The sequence below is a fragment of the Larimichthys crocea genome, chromosome XI (assembly GCF_000972845.2).
Source record: "Larimichthys crocea isolate SSNF chromosome XI, L_crocea_2.0, whole genome shotgun sequence".
In the NCBI taxonomy this organism is placed as follows: domain Eukaryota; kingdom Metazoa; phylum Chordata; class Actinopteri; family Sciaenidae; genus Larimichthys; species Larimichthys crocea.
This window is the reverse complement of record NC_040021.1, coordinates 23,629,920-23,651,971: the sequence shown is the minus strand read 5'-3', so window position 1 is coordinate 23,651,971 and position 22,052 is coordinate 23,629,920. Positions and strand designations below refer to the sequence as shown.

The 22,052-nt window shown below is 37.9% G+C and overlaps 1 protein-coding gene across 2 annotated transcripts; it reads right to left on the bottom strand.

Moving 5' to 3' along the window:
- Nucleotides 1-1,918: 1,918 nt before the first annotated feature.
- On the bottom strand, nucleotides 1,919-20,384 carry sh3tc1 (SH3 domain and tetratricopeptide repeats 1). 2 transcript variants are annotated; one of them, XM_010753020.3, is made up of 19 exons: nucleotides 20,177-20,384; nucleotides 18,630-18,701; nucleotides 17,551-17,681; nucleotides 14,247-14,352; nucleotides 13,766-13,906; nucleotides 11,543-11,741; nucleotides 11,346-11,422; nucleotides 10,880-11,075; nucleotides 10,653-10,783; nucleotides 9,354-9,380; nucleotides 7,896-9,248; nucleotides 7,291-7,431; nucleotides 6,989-7,210; nucleotides 6,693-6,873; nucleotides 6,238-6,388; nucleotides 5,348-5,470; nucleotides 4,505-4,655; nucleotides 4,040-4,236; nucleotides 1,919-3,687 (listed from the first exon to the last, which is right to left on the bottom strand). In XM_010753020.3, the coding sequence occupies exons 1-19, from the start codon at nucleotides 20,256-20,258 to the stop codon at nucleotides 3,469-3,471; spliced, it is 3,900 nt and encodes a 1,299-aa protein (XP_010751322.2). In that variant the 5' UTR covers nucleotides 20,259-20,384; the 3' UTR covers nucleotides 1,919-3,468. The 2 variants fall into 2 exon arrangements, with proteins under 2 accessions (XP_010751322.2, XP_019112900.1); XM_019257355.2 differs by having other exon boundaries at nucleotides 10,880-10,952.
- Between the last annotated feature and the right edge of the window lie 1,668 nt (nucleotides 20,385-22,052).

Sequence of the window (22,052 nt, the reverse complement as noted above, 5' to 3'; positions counted from 1 at the left end):
TGTATTTGTTTGAAATTGTCTGTCACTTGAGAAAACACAGAGCTTTTTGTTCAGCAGGCATACACACTGTTTGGAAGGCAATGGACGAATGCAGATAGCACATTAATATTTTCCAACTGTTTTTCCTGTGTCTAGTAGACAATTGACACAAATATGAGTGAAGAACAACAATACTAACATACATACACATGAAATCAGAGAAGCAGAGAACCAATCTTTTGTAAACAATACAATAAAATTTAAGGTAAAAGGGCAAAGGTTGTTGCACAGGGTTGTGTACACTGTACAAGTAACATGGTTTTTAGAATATATACAAGTATTGAAAGTATCCCTTTATAAGGGTGTGATCTTACTATATAAATAGGATATACTACAATCTACCAAAAAGCTGATAGTGGCAGAAAGTGATGTGTACATAGGGATATGATTAATTTATACAGCAACAAGTGACTATAGAGTAAAGTATTGTACAAAAAAAATTCAAGAATGTCAGTAGCAACAGTCATGGTTGGTGCATATTATGCAGACAGTCCTATCAGATTATGTGTTCAAAATATAGCCTGACGGTAGAAACTGTTCTGTACCGTCAAACATCTTGTAAAGCCCTCCGAGGCAAATGTACTTTGTGACTTTGGGCTATACAAATAAAATCTGATTTGATTTGATTTGAATTAGTGCTTTAGTTTTAGTGATGGTTGAGGTTGTTGATCTGACACCAGCTGGTTAGTGTCTGCACCTCAGCTCTGGAGGCTGCTTCATCAACAACAATGAGGCTCAGGATGGTCGTCAGCCAAATTGAAGATGACATTTGAGCTGTGCTTGGCAGCGAAGAGCAGAGGCGGTCCTGGCTACATTTACGCCCTGAAATACAATTTATTTGGAAGCAGTTTGTGTTGTGTGGCCTGCTGCCTGGGGTCAGTCTATCCCTTGCCCCCCTCCTTGTGGCTCTTCTGACACACACACAACCTGTATGACTCTCAGCAGTAAGTTGACGTGGCAATGAGGGCGCCCACTCCACTAACTTGACGTGGAAATGAGCGGTATAGAAAACTGGAGAGTTTTTTTTTTTTTCAGGGCGCCCTCACATAGATTGTGCCCTGGGCGGTCACCCACATTACCCATAGCAAAAACCGGCCCTAGTGAAGAGGGCATACAGGAGAGGGCTGTGCACACAGTGTTGTGGTGCACCTGTGTTCGGGGTCAGCGAGGAGGAGGTGCGACTGCCAATTCTTTCTGCCTGGAGGAGTGGATTCATTTAAGCTAACATATTCATCCTCCTGCAACCAGGTTTCAGTGAGACAAAATAAATCAATATCATAATCAGACATTAATTAATTGACTAAAACAGCTTTAGAGGACAAGGACCACATTTAATTCTCTTATTTTGGACTGTTGGAGATGTTGATTTAATTTTTATTAAGTTTTTATGATGAACTCTTCTGTTTGTTTTATCTTTAAATAATGTAGGTGGACGGGGGACAGACACAGTCTCTATACTAAAGGACTGGGTGGGCAGCTGCTCTAATGGAGGCGCAGAGAAGCGTGTAAGACTGCAGCTCTGCTTCCTGGTCTCAACTCTGGGTTGTCGACATGGTTTTGGTCAGCTAATAAACTTGGCCATATTTCTAGATATGAGAGCTGCTCCATCCAAAGTGGGATGGATGCCGTCTCTCCTAATCAGACCAGGTTTTCCCCAGAAAGGTGTCCAATTATCTATGAATGAGTATGTATTTAGCTTTACCCTAAACATTTCTCAAAATTGAATGGATAGTACAAAACAAATGGTTTTTATCTCTATTTCACCATTAATAACAGTTGTACTGAGTGTTTTATACTGTTGCCGTAACACATCAGCTTGTGGATATATCAATATTTAAAACAACATTCTTTATGCCATAAAAATTCACTATATCATGTAACTGCTTACTTTTTATTTTCATGTCTATGTCAAAACCATGTCACTTCATATGTACACGACAGGATTCCACAAGTATACAATACGCTGTTTCCTATCCTTTGTGTGCCTGGTATGTGAATACTGTAATGCACTGGGGGCTAAAGTTGTATTTATTTAAACAAAGAATAGATGTAATTCATTTTCTAGAGATTCAGAAATTTGTATTGTTGGACCAAAGTTACACACTCCTGTGACCTTTTGCTTTCAAATGGAATCTATCAGTCTTAATTCAGTTTTAGACAATGTTCAGTTCATCTAATGTCTAAATATTTTTTCTCTGGTAAATTGCAAAGCAGGACCCCCCTTCAATCTTATTAACTACTTTATTTTGATAACAAAGGTTTGTGAATGGTGCTCTTGATAAAACTTGTACTAATTAATCCTGAATGTTAAATTGTTTAATGTCAAAACATCAAACTGATGACAATGATTTTGCAGAACTACTTCCTGTTTCAACATTCAGTCAAATATATATATATAAATACTTCTTTGCTTCTGTTTAAGAGTTGAAAACCCACATCCCAAACTCTGAAGAATTGTCCCTTTCCACTTTTTTGCCATGTTCTTGCTGTGTTGTCTGGTCGGGTCAAAGGCAAACTGGTCCCACAGTTGAACTCAAATTTAATTTGAATTTGAAATTGATTCTCTGTTTGCTGGGCTTGGCTCAGACTGTGTTCAGGCAAGGTGGAGAACTAATGACCCGAAGAGGGGATATTGTCGAAAGAGCATGTTGAGGAGCTTCTGAACCCAACCAATATGCCTAATATATAAAGTATCTATCTATCTATCTATCTATCTATCTATCTATCTATCTATCTCCAATTATCCGGGTATCACGGATGATATTCATGGACATTATCTCATGGTACAGCACAGGAACCAAATACAATATGATTATTCCTAAAGAATCTATGAATATAATCTCTGAAGTATTAAGAGACTTAAGTTAACACCAGTGAAGTACCAGTGAACTGTAAAACAGATTAAATGGAAATCACGTTCACAGGAAGCAGCATGGGTATACAAGGTTTTTGTCTGTTTTTACTTATATACTGGGATACAGGGACTATTTTCATATTTTCAAACATTTTAAAAAGAGAAACTGAAAAGAAGAAATCATAAGGGACATTACAGGTCCAGAGTGTAGGATTGACTGCCTCACATAGCGTTGCATCCAACTGAATACCCATGCACTCAGCCTCCTCTTTCAAGCAAGTAGAAGAACCTATGGTGAACTCTAAAAACTATATACAGTATATATATCTTATTTACTCATTTCATGTAGATTAATAGAGACCTCAGCGAACAGTAAAGCTGAATCTTTGACACTTGTGCACACATTAAGGTAAGGTTAAAAATAGACTCTTCCATTTGAATAGTTAAATCTGTGCTGTAATTTTAATTTAAGACTTCTCATGAACATGTCCTTTTTGGTATACTTAGCAAAACTTTAGTTTCTTCCAAAAATGTTTTTCCTATTGGTCAGTGTTCTTGGACTGGGAGGCACTGCTTTAATGTTGATTCAGTGAGATATTAATCCTCCTCATGTTCAGCTCAGCGGCAAATCCTCTTGCCTTCTGGTAAAAGAAGAGAGAGAGTTCCCGGTCTGTTAGGAAGTTGTGGTAGATGGTGGCGAGGCGGGTGCACAGCTGCAGCTGAGACTTCTTGTTGCCCAGATCCATGGCTGCAGCTAGAGCCAGGTGGTAGTAGCCTGCGGCGTCAAATGGGTCCTGCAGAGATAACATTATATTTCATTTTATTTCAGGTCATTATACAAATACAGGGCAAGCATCACCTGTATAGCTGCCTACACTGTATTATAGGCTAATACCAATGCCAAATGAGGTTTGTTTTAAGATCATTGAAATGATTTGGCACTTGACTAGGGTCATAGCCCTCAGAAAGTACAAATTTATGGGAAACCTCTAGGGGAAACCAAGAATGTAGTCACTACCCATGGTGACTAAAGATGACGAAGTTATCTATGGATGTCAAATTATATTTGTGTTAGTAGAAAATTCCATTCACATGATTTCAGTGATTCAAAAAACACTATCCTGTGTATATTATTTAATCCCTTACCTTCAGGTCATAGAATATGATGTCCCCCAGTGTCTGGTACACCCTTACATAGTACATTGTTTCCTCATCAAACAGAAGAGGTGTTGGACACAGTGTCAGAGTCTTCAAGTAATAGTGTTCAGCAAGTTCATATTGGTCCAGACAGCGGTACAAAGAAGCCAGACGGTGGTAAGCCACTCGCTTATTCAGATGCTCACCTGTATGTACAAATAAACAAAAAGGTGGACACAGTTGTTCAGCCCTAGCACATGAGTTACAGGATATCTATAAGTTTGGTACATTCATATATATAATCGCTGCAAAGTTGTGCATGTCTGTATAGTACTGATTAGTTTAACAGTAAACTACACATCTAACTGCGTTCGTTAGAGTAACTGTGTTAGATTAAAGGACAAAAGGCAAATACAATTACAAATTAAAATCACATTTCCAGAAACAAAACATTGTATTGGAGGTTTTCGATACCAAGGGTGATGCTGATGTCCAGTGCAGTCTGAGCAAACTCCACAGCTTCCCCATACAACTTGAGACTAAGCATTAGTTCAGTCAACTTATTACACAACCTCAGCCTGGAACGAATGCTGTTGCTCTTCCCTGCAATAGGCAGAGCACGGTCCTACATGGTGGAATACACAGAGATGCACAGGTTATTAAATAGGGATAAAGGATAACTCTGGGTTATTACAATGTAGGCTTAGTTTTAGCATCATTATAATAATATTTACTGTTATAGCACAAAAATGAGGGCCTGAGGTGGTTTAATGGCTAAAACTTCAAGGAAGCAGAAAAGCTAATAGATAATGTATTTCTAAATAATAATAAATATTTTAAATCTACAAAAAACTTAATTAGACTTATATTAAGGGTGCCTCATAATGTAAGAGTAACCATAGATATTTTTTTAAATATGTACCCTGTTGGCCAATTTTTTGTGTTTAATTATTCTATAATTTATATGAATTATATAGTATGAGAATAATCATTTGGATTTATTAATTGCTTATGTATTTAGCTTTCTGATTAACTTATTAACTCAGGTCAGCTGTGGAAAGAGAAAGAGGCGTGTTTAGAAGAGGCTTTTTTGTTTGAACCCAAAGGTGGACACAAAGAGAGAGAGGACCGACACAGTTTTTGACCTTATGTTTAATTTAAGAGCGTTTGTTGTTTTTTTGTTTTTAAAAAAAAATTAATTATGGAAAGAAGAAACGAGCGACTCAATCCTTATTTTGATCATTTAAAACACATGAGTCAGACGTAGAGTCCTGTGGCCTGGCACAGCAGTTTTTTAAGAAAAAGGACAAGACATACCCTGTAGAAGATGATAGCCTTGTCTCGTTCCTGACAGCTGTTAAAGAAAATGTCTCCTGCAGCTTCTAAAAGATTCAGGATGAAGTTGGTGTCTCCTGTACTCAGAGCGACATCCTGAGCTACCTGACAATGGCAAAAAAAACAAAAAAAGCTTTCAATCTAGCTTTAGTCAAAGGAGTGCAAAACTGAAATCAGCTGAACAGCTGCTTATATTCCTTTCACCAAAAGGGGGCACCAAAGAACACAAATAACACATATGAAGTCCTCTTTTTATCTTCTGATAAAATGTATTACTCTCTATTTGACATCAATGCTCTTGTACAATTCTTGGAAACTCAAAAAACACCTGAATATTTTTTAACTCTCCCCAAAAAGCTGTGGCAGTATGTTGGAAGAGTTTTACTGAACTTAACTTTAACTTGAAATATAGACTGTTATTAAAATAAAGTTAATTAATATCAATAATAAATTTAATTCAACAAAAATGCAGAATGTAAATTTAGTCCGATTTTTCATAAAGATAATACAGTGCTTTCTCATTTCCCAAGAACACAATATAAGCTAAGGTGATGTGAATTTCATGTCATATAACTTTAAGTGCACAAATATATAAATTGAATTTAATAATATTATAACAATTTAACAATAATATTTAATAACAATTATAATAATGATATGTCATTAAGCTTGGTGGTTGTGAATTATGCGGTGAATGTGCTGTGAAAATATATACATTATACAAATTATTATTAAATTTATTAAGACAATAGGTTAAGTTTGAGCTTTAATTAAACAAGGTCCAAGAGAATTAAGGCTATACAGTTTAGTGTTGTAGATTATGCTGCAACTAATAAACACAAGATGTGATGTCTACACAGCTGTTTTCAGACCTGAACATAAAGGTCCACCAGTTCAGTCTGGTTGAGCAGGTGGTAGATCTTCCCAGCCTGCAGCCAGCCATATGCCTCCTTCTGTCTACAGCCCAGGTCGATGAAAATACCCAAACTGCTCTTGGTGTAGTCGAGAGCTGCCCGGTATGCCCTGAAAACATTCAAAACCGCCAAATTCTCATTAACAATTAACACCAGACAGCTTAAGTAACTTTCATATTCAAAGTGAAAATCAAAAAATGTAATATTTCAGTTTCATTTGTTTAAAATTATCGTTAGTTTAAAATATAATAAATTATTATTTTAATTGCCCAAATGGAGAAAATGCTGTACACAAAACTCGCCAAAAAGAAGTGACTTTAATGCTTACACTAGTTATGTAACCTAGAAAATCAAATAACATTGCATGCTGTTATTTACTCCGGCTCCACATGCAACCGTGCATTAACACACACCTCTCTGTGCCTAGACTGAGGTAGAGCTGGCTGAGGGCTTCTAGTGCCTCTCCTTCCTGTCCTCTGTCTCCTATGCATTTAAGTAGCAGGACCTGGTGCTGGCTGTAGATGATACACCGGGCTTGGTCTTGACTCTCACACCCATACAGATGGCACAGGTGTCTGGTTGCAGTAAGCTGGCCTAGCAATGGGTGACAGTCCAATTCAGTTCATTGAAAGAAACAAAAGTAAAAGAACAACCATTAAAACAAACCAAGACAAAACGAAACAGGTTTAAGTGTATGACTAGTACTTACAGTCTAACAAATTGGCATTCATAGCCAGTAGCAAAGCCCATTCATAGCAACCTTTCCCATAGTCCAGCTGGTTCTGCTTAATATAGTGGTGTCCCAGCTCTAGCAGCACTGTGATGAAGTTAGCTTTATGACCTTCTTCATCCATCTCAGAGAAAAGCTGCACAGCCTCAGTCAAGTGTCTCTGTGCTAACCCTTTAGCTCCAGCCTTCAGACATAACAGCCCTTCATTAGGACGAAGAAGAACAAAGTCATCTTACAGAACTGAAGAACAGTGGAAGATTAAGAACAATATACTATCTTACCTTGGTTGGCCTGAGCTACAGCCCAATTTGGCATGTCCTCGTACTCTTGACAGATGTCAACAGCAGCCTGGTAGCTCTCTGCTGCCCTCCGGAGGTCACCCATGCGTCGAAGTGCCACACCACGCATATTGTGGATGACGCCTTTGTGTTGAATAAAAAAAAAAAGCTTAGTTACTTATATGAATATGCCTGATGTTAAATACTTTACCCTCTCAAGTCTTGGGACTAGCCTAGTTTGCTAGTTTACTAGCTAGCTAAGTCAAACAAATGTTTTGTGTTTTAGTAAGTACAATTCAGCTGTATATTAAAAAGACCATTGTGTAGCATTTTGTGGCATCTAGCGGTGTAGTTGTGGATAAAAACCTCACCTCCTGTGCCATGTGTGAAGGAGAAACTACAATGGCTGCAAAATGTGCAAAAAATGTGAAATGTCCTAATTAGAGCCAGTGCTTGGATGGGATGCAAAAATTATACTTGCCTACATTCTGACTTTACTCCATGAGGTTCCTCAATTCTTGGAAAATATTTATTTACTTTCTGATTTACTTTATCTTTTAACACACCAAGGCAAAAAAAAAAAAAAAAAAAAAAAAAAACACACACACCTTCCTGAGGGGTAGTGCAGTGTTCTGGCATGGAAGCTAGGATCAAATCCAGGATACCCAAGGCAACATCTGGCTGACTGTTGTCAATGTGAAGCCATGCCAGCCAAATGAGGGCACTGTTTTGTTCTGGGACAGAAATGAGGAGTCGCTGCTGAGGTTGATTTTTGTTGATCAGAGTATCCATATGGCAAATAGCATGTCCAACCATTCTGTGCTTGCAAAAAAGTTGGCAGAGACAAAGAGTAAGGTGATGGCTCAGGGCATGGTATTGGTTGTGTTCTTTTTGGACTTTGGTTAAAAAGAGGGCTTGGTGTAAATATGGAGCCACTTGAGGTGGGATGGAGAATTGTTCTGTAATCCCATACAGTCTCTTGACACTGTCCAAAACTAAAGCCATGCTGCTAAGGCAGACAGATAGTGTAGTAGAGGGTTGCAGAGAAGCTTTCCTGGCTGAACTGATACTGAGGTGGGGAAGTTGCAGTTCACTGTAGAGCCCACCCAAGGTCAGGTATCCATGACCTCGTGAGATGGTCCATGTTCTTTGAGCTTCTGCACAAAGAACAAGCAGTCTCTCAAGATAAGGAACAGCTTGAACCCCCTCAGCATGAGTCAAGTGGTGCTTTGCCAATAGGTGACAAGCCTGGGCCTCTGCCATTTTGTTGTGAGAGAGAATAGCTTTCTTAAGGATGTATTTAAGAGCAGAGTTATCCTTTAAGCTGTCAATGCATTCTGGGAGTCCTAATAGCAAGGCAACAAATCGCTCTGTCATAGCAAAGAAATTCTCAGTATTCTTCTGTAAAAGATATATGGCAGCCAGGTTGGAGTAGATGCTGGCCAACAGCCTGAGGTCTGTGAAACATTCTTGTGGCACACTGAGGGCTTCCTCGAAGTAAACCCGTGCCTGGCTGAATTTTGACCTCCCAGCACAGAGCTTACCCAAAAGAAAGCACAATCGACTCTGTGACCAGTGGAGTCGCTTCTTCCTGGCTGTTTCCCTAGCAACACCCAGGAAGGCAATCAGCTCACCCTCATCAGCATGACCAGTGAAGGTGGAGGAGGCAAGAACTTCAGAACTCAGTCCATACAGTACACCAAACTCTTCTTTGTAGCTTTGTCCCTCCAAAAAACCAAAGAGGGGAATGAAGTTCTCAGTGTTGCTGTTTCCTTCTACAACTGGATAAACTGTGAAACAGGGAGGGCTTGGGTTTTTGGCTTCTGTAGCCAGTCCTGAGTCCTGTGTCACATTCATGGTCACAACAGAATCTAAATGTGAGTCTTTTCTTTGATCAAGAATCCTCTGAATGCCTCTCTTCAGGTCAGACTGCTGAATATCAACTTTTTTGGAAGAGCTGACTGAAAAAGAATGATGAAAGGAAAACATTCTGTTCAAATACAAAGGAGACAAGATACATTCAACAAACATATCCATTAAAGTAACATCTAGGGGGCAATACTTACATGATGTCTCTTCATAACTGACTGTATCTGAGATTAAACAAAAAACAGATGATGAAATGATTTAAAAGGGTTAGGGCATTAAGTGAGAAGTTCAACATTTTGCATTGAAGCTCCTTTTGTGCTGTACTGTAAATCATTAAAATGCTATTTTTAACTAAGGCACATCTAAACACTGTTAATTGTAGACTGTTCTTACAAGAAAAACAAAACCATCCATTACCCAAAAAAGACATCTAGTGAATTTAATTATGAGATTGTTGTGCCAGGAGCAAATGCAGAAGTAGTGTAACGTTACAAGAAAGCAATACCTCATCTGGAACAAATGGGGTGCATGGCTGGATCAAAAAAGCTAGCACAGGAGACCCTTTTTGTTATCCCATCTCACAACTCTAGTCTTTTCAATCATGACATGAAGGTTCCCTAACATTGACCATTGTGGTTGTGATGAAACTTGATAAAGATATCCATTCTGTCATATGAAAGTTTCTAATTATTTGTGATCCACTGAAAGTTTCTACTTATCCAATTTAATATCTCAACTATTGGATGGATTGCCAAAAGAATGTGCACAGACATTCATGGTCCCCACAGGATGAATCCCACTGACTATGGTGATCCCTTCATGTAACATCTCATCTAGCACCTGACACCTTGAATTTTTTTAGTGAAATCATACATTTATGTCCCATACAAGATTAATTCTAATAATTTGGACCAAATACCTGCAAAACTATGAGGTAACCATCAGCCATCAGTATTGTTCAGTGCTAAAGCTAGCATGCTAACAAAATAAACTGTTGGTGAATATTGTAAACATTACTTCTGCTAAGCATTAGCATGTTAGCGTAGTCAGTGAGAGCATGACATTAGCTTTTAGCTTAAAGCAGCTCTGCCTAAGCTACAGGATCACAGAGCCAGTGCATGACTGAAGGTTCTTCACCAATTTAATTCTTTTTCTTTTTCTTTTTTTTTTTGTCACTTATAATCATAAAAGTTGTACAGTAATTTGTAACTGTTTTGGAAGGCACTGACATACAATGTCATCTTGCCAGTAGATAGGACACATAAAATCATGATTGTTAATTGTTGTATTGTTGTTTTTAAGTCTTAAGCACTTTTGCTGCACAGAATCACATTTTTGTTTTTTGTTTTTTTATCTGGAAAATATGAAATTGGATCCTGATTTTAGTAAGCAGCTGACATACATTTAACTACAGTGTAGATTACACATTTACCACATACAAAATCTGTATAAATCAGTGTGACTTGATGAGTCTGTCTGTAGCCTTTCTGCCTCACCCAGTTTGTAGTTATGACCAGTATCATTTTGAGAGTTCTTCTTCAATAAGGCAATTGTTTCCTCAATGACTTTGTCCTCTCGCAGATTGAAGAGTGTCCTTTCCTTTCCATCCAAAAAAATATCTTCCAAGCTGTTGGATGACAGCAAAACACAGTATTTTGTAAAATAATTGTATATGTGTTTTGTTTTGTTTTGTTAAATGCCAGTATGTTGTTGATACACTCACCTGTAAGTGTCAGTGGACGGTTTTACCATGCTTGTCTTAACCAGGCCTACTTCTCCTGTCGACTCTTTCCTCCCTGTGAACCAATCAAGACAAGACACCAGAAGTCCCACAATGATAATACGGTCAGCTGGTGCCACGCTCAACTCATCCGGTCCCTCAGCATCATATGCCATTGTGGCCAGACAGGTTCCTCTGGCTGAACAAAAATGAGATTAAAGGAGGATAAAATGAGACTATATACCCCACAACCTATATTAAGGTTTTATGGTAAAGTAAAAGTAAGAGTAGAAGTAAGTTAAAAAAAAAAAATCTGAAAAAAATGTGTATGCTTCCTTTTAAAAATTTGCACGTAGAACATGATGAAATGAAATTGCTGAAATAAGTTGAAATTGAAGTTAAAATGGTAAACTGTTTCTGAAATAAGATTATGTGTAAGATTATCCCAAATAGACTTTACTGTTCTTACCAAACTGCAGAGGAAAGTCACAGGCAGGTTTCCCATCACCAACTAAAATGCTCTCTGCACCAGATTTAAGAAACCATCTGTGGACAAATGGGATTGTGACTACGGAGTATAACACCTCATATCTTCTACAGTATGATCATAATATGGTGAGACAAGTCAAAATCATGTATGAGACTGTGTCAGGCAACACAACTTACTGATGAAAAGGGATGACCGGCTCGAGAGTAGGTTTAGGTGCAGTGCCTCGGGCTCCATCAGCCAGGCAGAGGACAGTCCACCCTGAGCCCAGGAAGGGAGGCTCAAAATGGGCTATATCTCCCTGCTCCAGGTACAGATCACCTCCAGAGGTGGAGCTGTCAAACATCTGGTTTGTACTACAACTAGCAAACAATGAACCTGAGGACACATAGAGCGTGTGTATGTGAAATATCAACTCAAATGCCCATTTCTTTAAAATTTCATCAGTATATTATGTTATGTTGTTTTACAAATATAATGATGACAAAGACTTCTTTTCAGTTGTATTATTTTCTAGATAATCTTAAGATAATTTTAGGTTAGTAAAGTTATATATAGTAGTTATTTGGCATTAGCCTGTTATGATCTTCACACAAAAACCATAATATCTATATTTACAAAACTGAAAACATTGTATGGAGATTGTTACTGTTACCAATTTAAACAAATGTATCTGTTGTTAAGATGAGACTGTTGATGGTGCTAAGTCTTGTTCTGTATGTGTTGAGCAATGAGGTTCATTCTACACCAATGAAACAGTTGTGTGGTCTGCAAAAAGAAATGAGTGCTACACCAGGAAATAAACGGAGAGATAGATGTAATGTGAGGTCTGTACAAGCAGAGATCTTATGAAGTTAATCTTATCATGTTAAGTGTCAAGACATTTTGATCAAATATGTTCATTCTGATACAGGAACAAGAACGAACAGTAACTGTTTACATGCTTATACACTTTCTATACATACTGTATGTACATATATCTATAGATATATGATTTTATGTGAAACCTTACTTGTCATAATGGCAGATCACACTGCTTGTCAGTAATCAGTGGATGGTGTCAATGGTGTTATGGCCAATGAGTTTTTATGGCTGATGGGTGTATGTGAAATAAACTGACATTTCACATACACACATGCTTTTTCATAACCTGTAGGAGTCTGTGTCACCTCAAGCTGTGGCCAGCACCCTTCTCCATGTAACTAACGCTTTTTTATGTTTGTATATATACCAAATAGGATATGCTAGGGTCGATCAGTTGTCAGTTAGTTAGCCATGTTTGATTGCTTCATATATACATACACTACTGTTCAAAAGTTTGGGGTCACTTACAAAATTCCATGTTATTCCAAATTAGCTTAAATAGGACATATTGTAAGATGAATAGGAAATATAGCCACTGACAAGGTTAGAAATAATGATTTTTAATTGAAATAATAATTGTTTCCTTCAAACTTAACTTTAATTAAAGAATCGAGCAACCCCAAACTTTTGAACAGTAGTGCATATATATCATATTGCGTAATTGTTATTATCTTGTTAATAAATATATGCCAACCTCTTCTGAGATGAACTCCAAATTCTACCAAAATCTACTAGCTACGGGTTTTGGTCATAATTAATTATGAATCAGAATTTCAAATTAATATTCTAGTCAAATTTATGAGATTGAAATCAATGAATTGACTATCATTTTCGCCGCAGACAGCACACTTGTCTTGTCTCTGTCAGTATTAAGTGTTTGGTGTCTTAACTAGTCTATTAGCAACTGTGCTATTTGAATTAAAGATAATGAGATTGAACTTTGCCTGCCAGTCAGCTTCTAGAGTATTTTACAGCTGACTAAAAGTTACCAAGCTTGAAGGGAGTTTGGCAAGCAGGTCGCTTTAGACCGGCTCACTGATCGCTAGGCCCTTCGGCGATCTGCAGGTCTGTGATTTTCCTGATAATTTTTTACCAGATTGTAATTTCTGGGGAAGCAATAATCAGATCTTTGCAGAATGTTATAAAACTCAAAGATCTGATTTATTTAAATGTTTTAAATCCATACTGAAAGACCTGGAGACAGAATTTGTTTGTTTTTCTTTGTTTGTTGTTGTTATGATTGCTATGTGTGTGTGTGTGTTTTTTTTCTATATTTTCTCAAATGTTCCAATATTGATGAATCCTATGAGCTGCTGTTGAAAGCTGTGGAGAAAGTGTGTGAGTGGGCCACTGAGTTACGGTTATTTTTTAGTCAAATACTGAAAGCAATGCTTTCTCCACCTTTTATTCTGATCACTGCACAATGCTATATATGCTGCAGTTACATTATCAACCAACAATGGATCTCTCTTTATGCAGTCTCTTTATGCAGTCTGGATATCTCTTTTTTACTATTTTCACAGCATTTTATCACTGACCTTCCTGCATGAGGATGCCTTTGTAGATAAGGTTAAGAGTGTCCTCTTGAATGGAAACCTCAATAGCAATGTCTTCACCCAAAGAACTGAGCCAAAACTTCTGGTCAAACAGCAGATTCTCCATACACTGACCCAGAAAACCTGGAGACATAGAGGTGAGGACAAAAATGATGTGATAAATTAATCCATTTATATTCTCAACTAGATCCGATGGCATAATTTTAGTACCAGCAGCAGTATCTGTAGCAGCAATAGTAATTGCAATAATATATTATTATTATAATTTTCTTTCTTTCTTTCCTGTCAAGAACTTTATAGGTCAGAAAAGTGAATTCTGACACTGAATACTTCATAACATCCTGCAGAGTTATGGAATTCTGAATTATTATTAATTAATCATTGATGAAAATATGCTTCCCTGCCAATACAAATTACAGATTAAAGATTAGATCTACTGACAGCTACTGCACTCTAAACCTACCTATTGTGTAATAAGTGGTGAACTTCCATATTTCCTCAAATGATTTGAATGTCACAAAAATAACTTTTTCTTCACTATTGATGGAGATCAGATGAGTGGACAATTCCTATAGGCAAAGAAAACAAGACAAATTTTAATACATGATATACAATACATACATGATGATGATGAGAAATGTGCTGTTCTTAAACAAAGCCAAATAACTACTTCTGCCGAGGACCTCAAGGCCCACGTGTGACCTAGTGTAACCTACGGACAGACAGACAACAATTCATCCATATCAATAACTGCACCTCCTCCACTGTTCCTCTGTCCCCCAGGGTTCGGTGCTTGGTCCTCTCCTCTTCATACTTTACCTGCTCCCCCTTGGCAACATCATTCGCCACCATAGTCTCCATTTCCACTGTTATGCCGATGACGTCCAGCTCTATATCTCCACCTAATCCATCAAACCCGCCACTCACTCCACTCTCTCCAACTGCCTCACCGACATCAAATCCTGGATGCAGACCAACTTTCTCAAACTCAGCTGTGACAAATCAGATCTGATCATTATCGGCCCAAATCCCTCACCAAAACCACAGACAGTTTTCGCCTCACCATTGAAAACTCCACCCTGTCTCCATCCCCTCACAGTCGCAACCTCATCTTTGACAATAACCTCTCCTTTGAACATCACATAAACCAAATCACCAGAACTGCCTTCTTTCATCTTCCAGAGTTGCCTAATGCAACAGCATCCTCTATGGCACACCATCCAAAACTACAGTACATCCAAAACTCCGCTGCACGTCAGCTCACCCACACCCATGACCACATCACTCCTGTCCTCCAGAAACTCCACTGGCTCCCAGTTCCACAGCGTATTCAGTTGAAATCCTCCTCCTCACACACAAAGCCCTCCATAACCAGGCCCCTTCCTACCTCACTGACTTGCTCCATCGCCACAATCCATCCCGCAGCCTCCGTTCATCTGATGCAAACCTCCTGACTCCACCACTCAGGACCAAACACAGAATCCAGGGAGACAGAGCCTTCTCTGCAGCTGCCCCCTCCCTCTGGAACTCTCTCCCCAAACACATCCGTGACTGTACTGACCTGCCCACCTTCAAATCACTTACAAAAACACACTTTTTAAAAATTGCTTTTAATGTTTATCTCAGTCTAATGTGTTTTTTAGTGTACTGTTTTATGTTATCTTACTAATTTGATGTTCTTTTTATGTATAGTGTCTTTGAGTATCTAGAAGCGCTGTTAAATAAAATGTATTATTATTATTACAAGGATGGAAAATTCCATAACACATGATACTTCATAGATCTTAAGATGGCTTCCATGGTACTGCACTCTGTGGTATTTTTTATGTGTTTGTTTATTTGTTTTGTTTTCTGCTCTCTCTCTGTTCACATTCACCAGGGAGAAACTTTTACACATCAGACTATCAGTTTCCATTGAACCAGAGAGTTATTAGTAGAAGGAACAGCAACTCTATATGGAATTTTCCAGTGACACAGAGGGAAGGAAGCTGGAGCACTCACTGAAACTTGGCTTGATTAGCATATCTCAGACACTTTACTACACCTACAGGGATTCCTATTGCTCTGTCCCTCGAGCCTTGGGACTCTGATCACTGCATCATCTATAGAAGACCTACAGAAGCGACCGGCTTCCTCCTCCGACGAACACTGCACAAACGGACGCTGCAGAGCAAGGACACTTCACTGGCTCAGTACTTTTCCTGCTCGACTCACAGGACCCAAGCGGCAAACCAACGCAACTCTTTTCTTTATGGACCAATAACTTACTGGGCATTTAGCTTTACATAGCTTAACACGGCTAAGCATGAAACTGTTAACTTTGTTAGTGTATTTGTTTAATTACATACATAGGTGTGGTTGTTCAAATCTCCCGCTTCACATCCTCCTTTGTCTCTGGTCAGACATGTGTTTCATGCGTGTGCACGTGTAGATAAGAAGGACATGCACATTCTTTCTAGCGCGTGTTTCACACACACACGTGAGCCATTGGATTCAGAGTGTTGTAACTTCTCCTAGAAGCTAAGCTGCTGGCTTAAGGACAAAAGATTTAAGTTTTTTCACACCTGGGACCTCTTACTGGAATATATTACAGACGATGGAGCCCAAGCTCTCCGGAGCGGCCTCTGTGTCCTAGCATAGACTGAGGTTTCAGGGTACATTCCCAGGTCTTAATATGCTGGCACCTTACTACTATGTTTGCAGGGCTCCGGAGTGCGACCAATTTGGTCGCACATGCGAATTGTGCGACTAATAATTTTTCTAGGTCATACTGATACACTTGACGCTGCCCAGGTGAAAACATAAATTTATTTTGCAAGTGCATCATCTCTCTGTATTCTCCTGTGACCGAACTCACACTCATGGTAGGATCATATCGTGGTCTAAACCAATAAGAGACAGAGCTCGGGCGGGTCTTTGCCTCTGATTGGCTGTGGTCCTGTTCACTTCTCTAAGTTCTGTGTGTTTAAAAATTACGAGCGACCTGAGCGCCAGAGTAGCCTAACTGAAACGGAAAAAAAAATAAACGTGACAAAACAAGAGAAAATGAAGAGAGGAAGTTTTTTCATTAAGGAAACTAAGCCTAAAACCAGTCCTACTACTGTTATTCCATCCATCCCCACTACTGAGAGTCCATCCAGCCAAGCTGCCAAGCCCCACCTTCGGCAATAGCATCAGACTCGGAACCAGAGGAGACAACCGAGTCTAAGATAGAGCCCAGGCCCGAGACTCAAATAAAGCCCAGAATTTATTCTTTTAGACAGGACTGACTAAAACAGTTGTGGAGTGCAGTCAGAATATGGCTGGTAATAGTGCATTCGTATTTTCTTATTTTTGTTTACTGTATTTGTTGCCATATTCAAATGTTTTACAAATCTGTCCATCTTTATAACTACTTATCTTTGATTGACCACAATATTGTTGTCACCCATTATGGGTGATGTGTGTTTGTTTAACTATGAAGCCCTTTGTTAACAACAATTTAATCAACTTAAAATTAATTTAAATGAAAGAATCTAAAGACTTTTCACAGACCCTTTGGCAGAGTGTCACTTTCCTTTTGTGAAAACATGTTACTATTGGCATCCATGTGACTAGCCTATTAAAAGGATATATTTGTATCATTTTAACCTAAACATTATCATTTTCAACACAACATTTAGAGCTGCACAACAAGTTGACAGATAGTCTTCACATACAGACCGATTCATAATTTATAATGCTGAACAGTATGCTGTTGCCAGGTGTGTGCCTGTCATGCGCTGTACCATGAATAGAGCGTTGACCTCAGTGCTGTGGGCTTGCAGAATGCGCAGTTTTCCTCTCAGCATTTCCTGTGACTCCTCGTCTGCAGGAAGACGCTCAGGACCCCTGACCACATCTAACAGCATGGGTAGAGCTAAACACAGAACACATCAAGTCTATTTTTACATTATGAAATGTCACTACAATACACTACATATCCTGGTAACAGTTCTATAATAACCACATTTAAGCAATCAGCGATTGCTTAAATGTGCATTTAAGCAAGCGATTTTGATTCTGATGAGTGCAGTAGATTGGTATTCTTCTAACTTCAACAGCAGTTAGATGAGACTGCATTTCTTATTAATGTTTGCCAAAATAGAATGAGCAGATAGCTTTTGCTGCTGTGGTAAAAACTCTTAATTGGTGTAATAAAAAGATCCACAAAATCAAAATCACAAAGTGTTACAATGGTAGGTACATTTTGTTCAAATGCAAACAATGATTTTATATAATAACATTTAATGAAATGGTTGTTCTTGCCAGAAATAAACACATTATTAAAACAGGGAAGTAAAATAATGCTGAATGATCTAAAGCAGTTCACATCATTCATTAGAAAATATACACCAATGATATTAGCACAGTTCTGAACAAACAATTACATTATTGTTATGTGGTCAGTGTGATGAATAATTAGAAAGCTTTGATGGATGTTAGCGATGGATTTCAACAAGACCAAGCCGCACACATGATTTAATTGGAAAATAACTGACACTGAGCTACATGTAAACTCCAGTGATTACAGTTATTTGAGTTGAGGATGACACTGTGTAACTGACTCACAGATTAATAAGTGACTTCAGAGGAACTCACAGGTTCAAGGTATAACCCATTTTAAATTCTCTCACATGACTTTCTACTAAGGTCACTTGTGCAGGTCATGAGTTTTCTCTTGTGACTTGTTAAACAGTACAACTCAAAGTAATTTCATCTCGAACATGACAAATATAAAAATCTAATGACTGTAAAGAAATTCAGTGAACATTTAACAATTAAACCTGCATGTAATGTGTTATAGGCACCACTGCTCTTAATATACCTGTTGGGAAATTTTCCTCACATGTTTGCAGAGATCCCTTCAGACTTGCAGCATCTCTGGAGAAACCACGCACTGTTAGAAATGTGAAGGAGCATTGTTGAAGTCACACATGTAGGCATACACTATTTATTTTATTTTTTTACATTTTACACAAGTGGCTTTTAGTACTAAGTACTATCTCAGAAAATCTTCTTCAAATGACAACTGCAGCATAAGACCTCCAAACAAAACCAACTGCCCCCCTCTCTTTCTTTAATACTGTTAGAGCAGAAGAAGATTTCCTGTTTAAATCCCTGAACACTGAACAGCTTCCAGATGTGACCTTTTTGCATTAAGATTCAACTAATTTGCCCATTAATAAAAATGTATTTTAGGTATTCTGATGGGATTTGTATAGCGTTACAATGCGATAGATTGTAATACATTAAAGTCCCCATCCATCCAAGAATGTGCTTTTCTTCTTGTTTTTTGACTCATGTTTGAGCTTCACTATAGAGAATGAGCTTGTTTTCATATTCATTTATTAAAAGAGAAATGTTTCTCTGTGCTCACTTTAAATCTCAGTTTAACAAGAGGACATGTTAGCAGGTACCTCCGGTACAGCTATGTACTAATTTGCACTACCTCTGCTAATGCTGTGATCTTCAGTCAGTGTCTACTGCTTCTTATTTTATATAAAAATTATTCTATTATTCTTTTATTTAGTTTTCTTTGTAAATTTGATTTGTAAAGATCTTAGCACAGGTTTAATTTATCTGCACATGCTTAATTTCTTCTTTGCACATGTCAAATTACTGTACACATATTTAACTTCTTTGCACAGGTTTAATTTAAATACAGATTCAGCTCATAGGTTAACTTTAGCATAGGTTTACTGTAGTATAGGTAAATTTAATGTATGTTTATTGTAGTATAGGCTAATCTATCCGTGTCCATCAGTTGAGATATAAAAAAAAGGAAAAAAAAAAAAGGTAAGTGATCTTACTTATTAGACTTAAATTATTGTTCAAAGTCTAGTCAAGATAAATGTACCAAATCATATGAAATCCATCCTTTAATTCATACCTTGAATACATTTTAATTGATAATAAACATTTTTTATTTTATTTTAAGGGTTATGCAGAGAGTGGAAATCATTGTAATCCATCACTATTTAACAAGTTTTGGTTTAAGTTTGGAAGGAACCCCTAAATTGACACTCACTTGTAAGGTACAAATGAAATGTTATGTTATATGTTTACAAATATATATTTAAATGGTATCATAGGGCAAGTGTTTGGTGCTTTTCTTATATATAAAGGCAGGAGCGTGTGTGTGTGCTGTGTATTACACAGACGCTTCTTTACCATTCGTATTACACTGACCCTATTAAAACAAAATAAGTAATTATCATACCGAAAAAAAATCTTATAGAGGAGCAAACGCTAAGACACAAATGTTCGAGTCATGCTTTACTAACATTAGCCAACAACTTCAATACAAAATATCCTTCTGGCTCTGAAATTCCTATTTCAAATATTAGAGTATTATAAAATTCGAGCAGATACCAATTCTGCTGTGCCGGCTTGATTTCTCCGCCATCTCCCGGTGCTGCTGGCCGTCTGTGGACATCTTCCTCATGGCTGACATGACCAATACAACCGTACAGTACGCCCGGTCCCCGATGATCTGTCAACACACCCACAGCATGTGGCTGTTTCTGCGCTGTTCATAGTACAAGAGTCACAAGTCTTAAGCTAAAACCAAATATCCGGCTACATCTTTTCAAAATAAAGGTCTCACTGACGTAAACGTTTACCTCAGCTGATAAGCTAAATCAGCTATCAGATAAATATTATATTAAGATTACAGCCAAAATTCTATCTTTGGGACAAAATGTTATAACATTCACAAGTTTATATATTATTTAGGGCGTTTTAATATATTGTTGTAATTCATATTTGAATAAAGTATAATGGCCATTTAAATATTATATGATAATAAATATATCCTTTGAAATTGAATGTAGAGCTAGTTAACAAAATGTGTGCCATAGCAGAACAGAAATATATACTTTAAATGTTCTACAAGTACAATTCACTCATTACACTCTGAGCAAGTTACCTTTACTGAATTCGACTTTGTCATGACTTTTGTTATTACTTTTATGTATGTGTTTGTATAGATATTAATTCTGCAGGTCTGTCTATCAATTAAAAAACAGGATGCATTGTTAACTTTTTGTGACATTCCGCTAGAAAAACCCTCCAATCACGCCTCGAAATTTGTGTGCTGTTTTCAGGTTAATGATCACTCACTGAACAAATAAAACCATTACCATTACCAAATCACTAAATAGGCTGAGTGGGGGTGACACAGGCCTACATTTGATTAAATCTCTAAAGACCAGCTAGACTTATATACTAAATATAACCAAATGACTTTTTCTTGCCAATACTCTCTTTTTAAAGTGTCCTCCACAAGTGTCCTTTGGTTGTGTGGGTCAGTGTATAAGCCAGAGTGCATATTTTCCCTCAAACAGGCCAGGAACCGACTCAGCATTTCCTTTCCTCCAGTCAGTTCCTCTGTCAGCAGCAGTGTTTTTCTAAACCTGGTGCAATGCTCAGGATTTTATAACAGCAGCAAACAGACAAACACAGAGAATGAATCGCATGATATGCAATGGCTCACCACCAATACACATTCTGCAAAGTGTCTAGAGTAATATAATGCTTATTGTCTTTATTACAACTTTTACTCCACACTGCAGTGCAAAGTACAAGCGTCTATATACGGGTGTGAATTGTGATCCCTGCTTTAAAAGCTCCTTATTTTTTGTCACTGAGTCCAGACTTTTTAGACACCTGTCAGTTATTTTACAAGCTTATAATTTACTTAAAGCTGCATCACCTCTTTTTTATTTTTATTAATATTATTATTATTATTATTATTTAATAAATGTATTTATTTGCCACTTGGAGGAAACAGAGCAAGCTGAAAACACAACCAAGCTTTCATGAGTTCATTCAAAATGGAAATACAGCCTAACTGTGACCCTTTACATAATGGTTTATGTTATGGAATTTTCTATCCTTAGGTTACACAAGGTCACGTGTGGGCCTTGAGGTCCTCAGCAGTATTAGTTGTTTGGCACCACACTGTGGTGGCCAGGGTCACAGAGACCTGTTGCTGCCTTCCTAGACATAATAGATAGCTGGCCGTTGACGTTCCAATCTGCGTGAACAGACATGTGTCTCCAGACTAGAATATGCTGACAATAACACCTCCATGGGTAAAAACATTCTCTCTGACTAATTCTGGGCGTGTAGTATTTGTGGTGTTATCTTGGGGTTTAAAGTCGATCCACCAGGATGAGTTGGGCAGAATGTGAGACCGACTCAAGCACTTCTGATGAACTTTGAGAGTGTCTCTAATTCTCCTTGG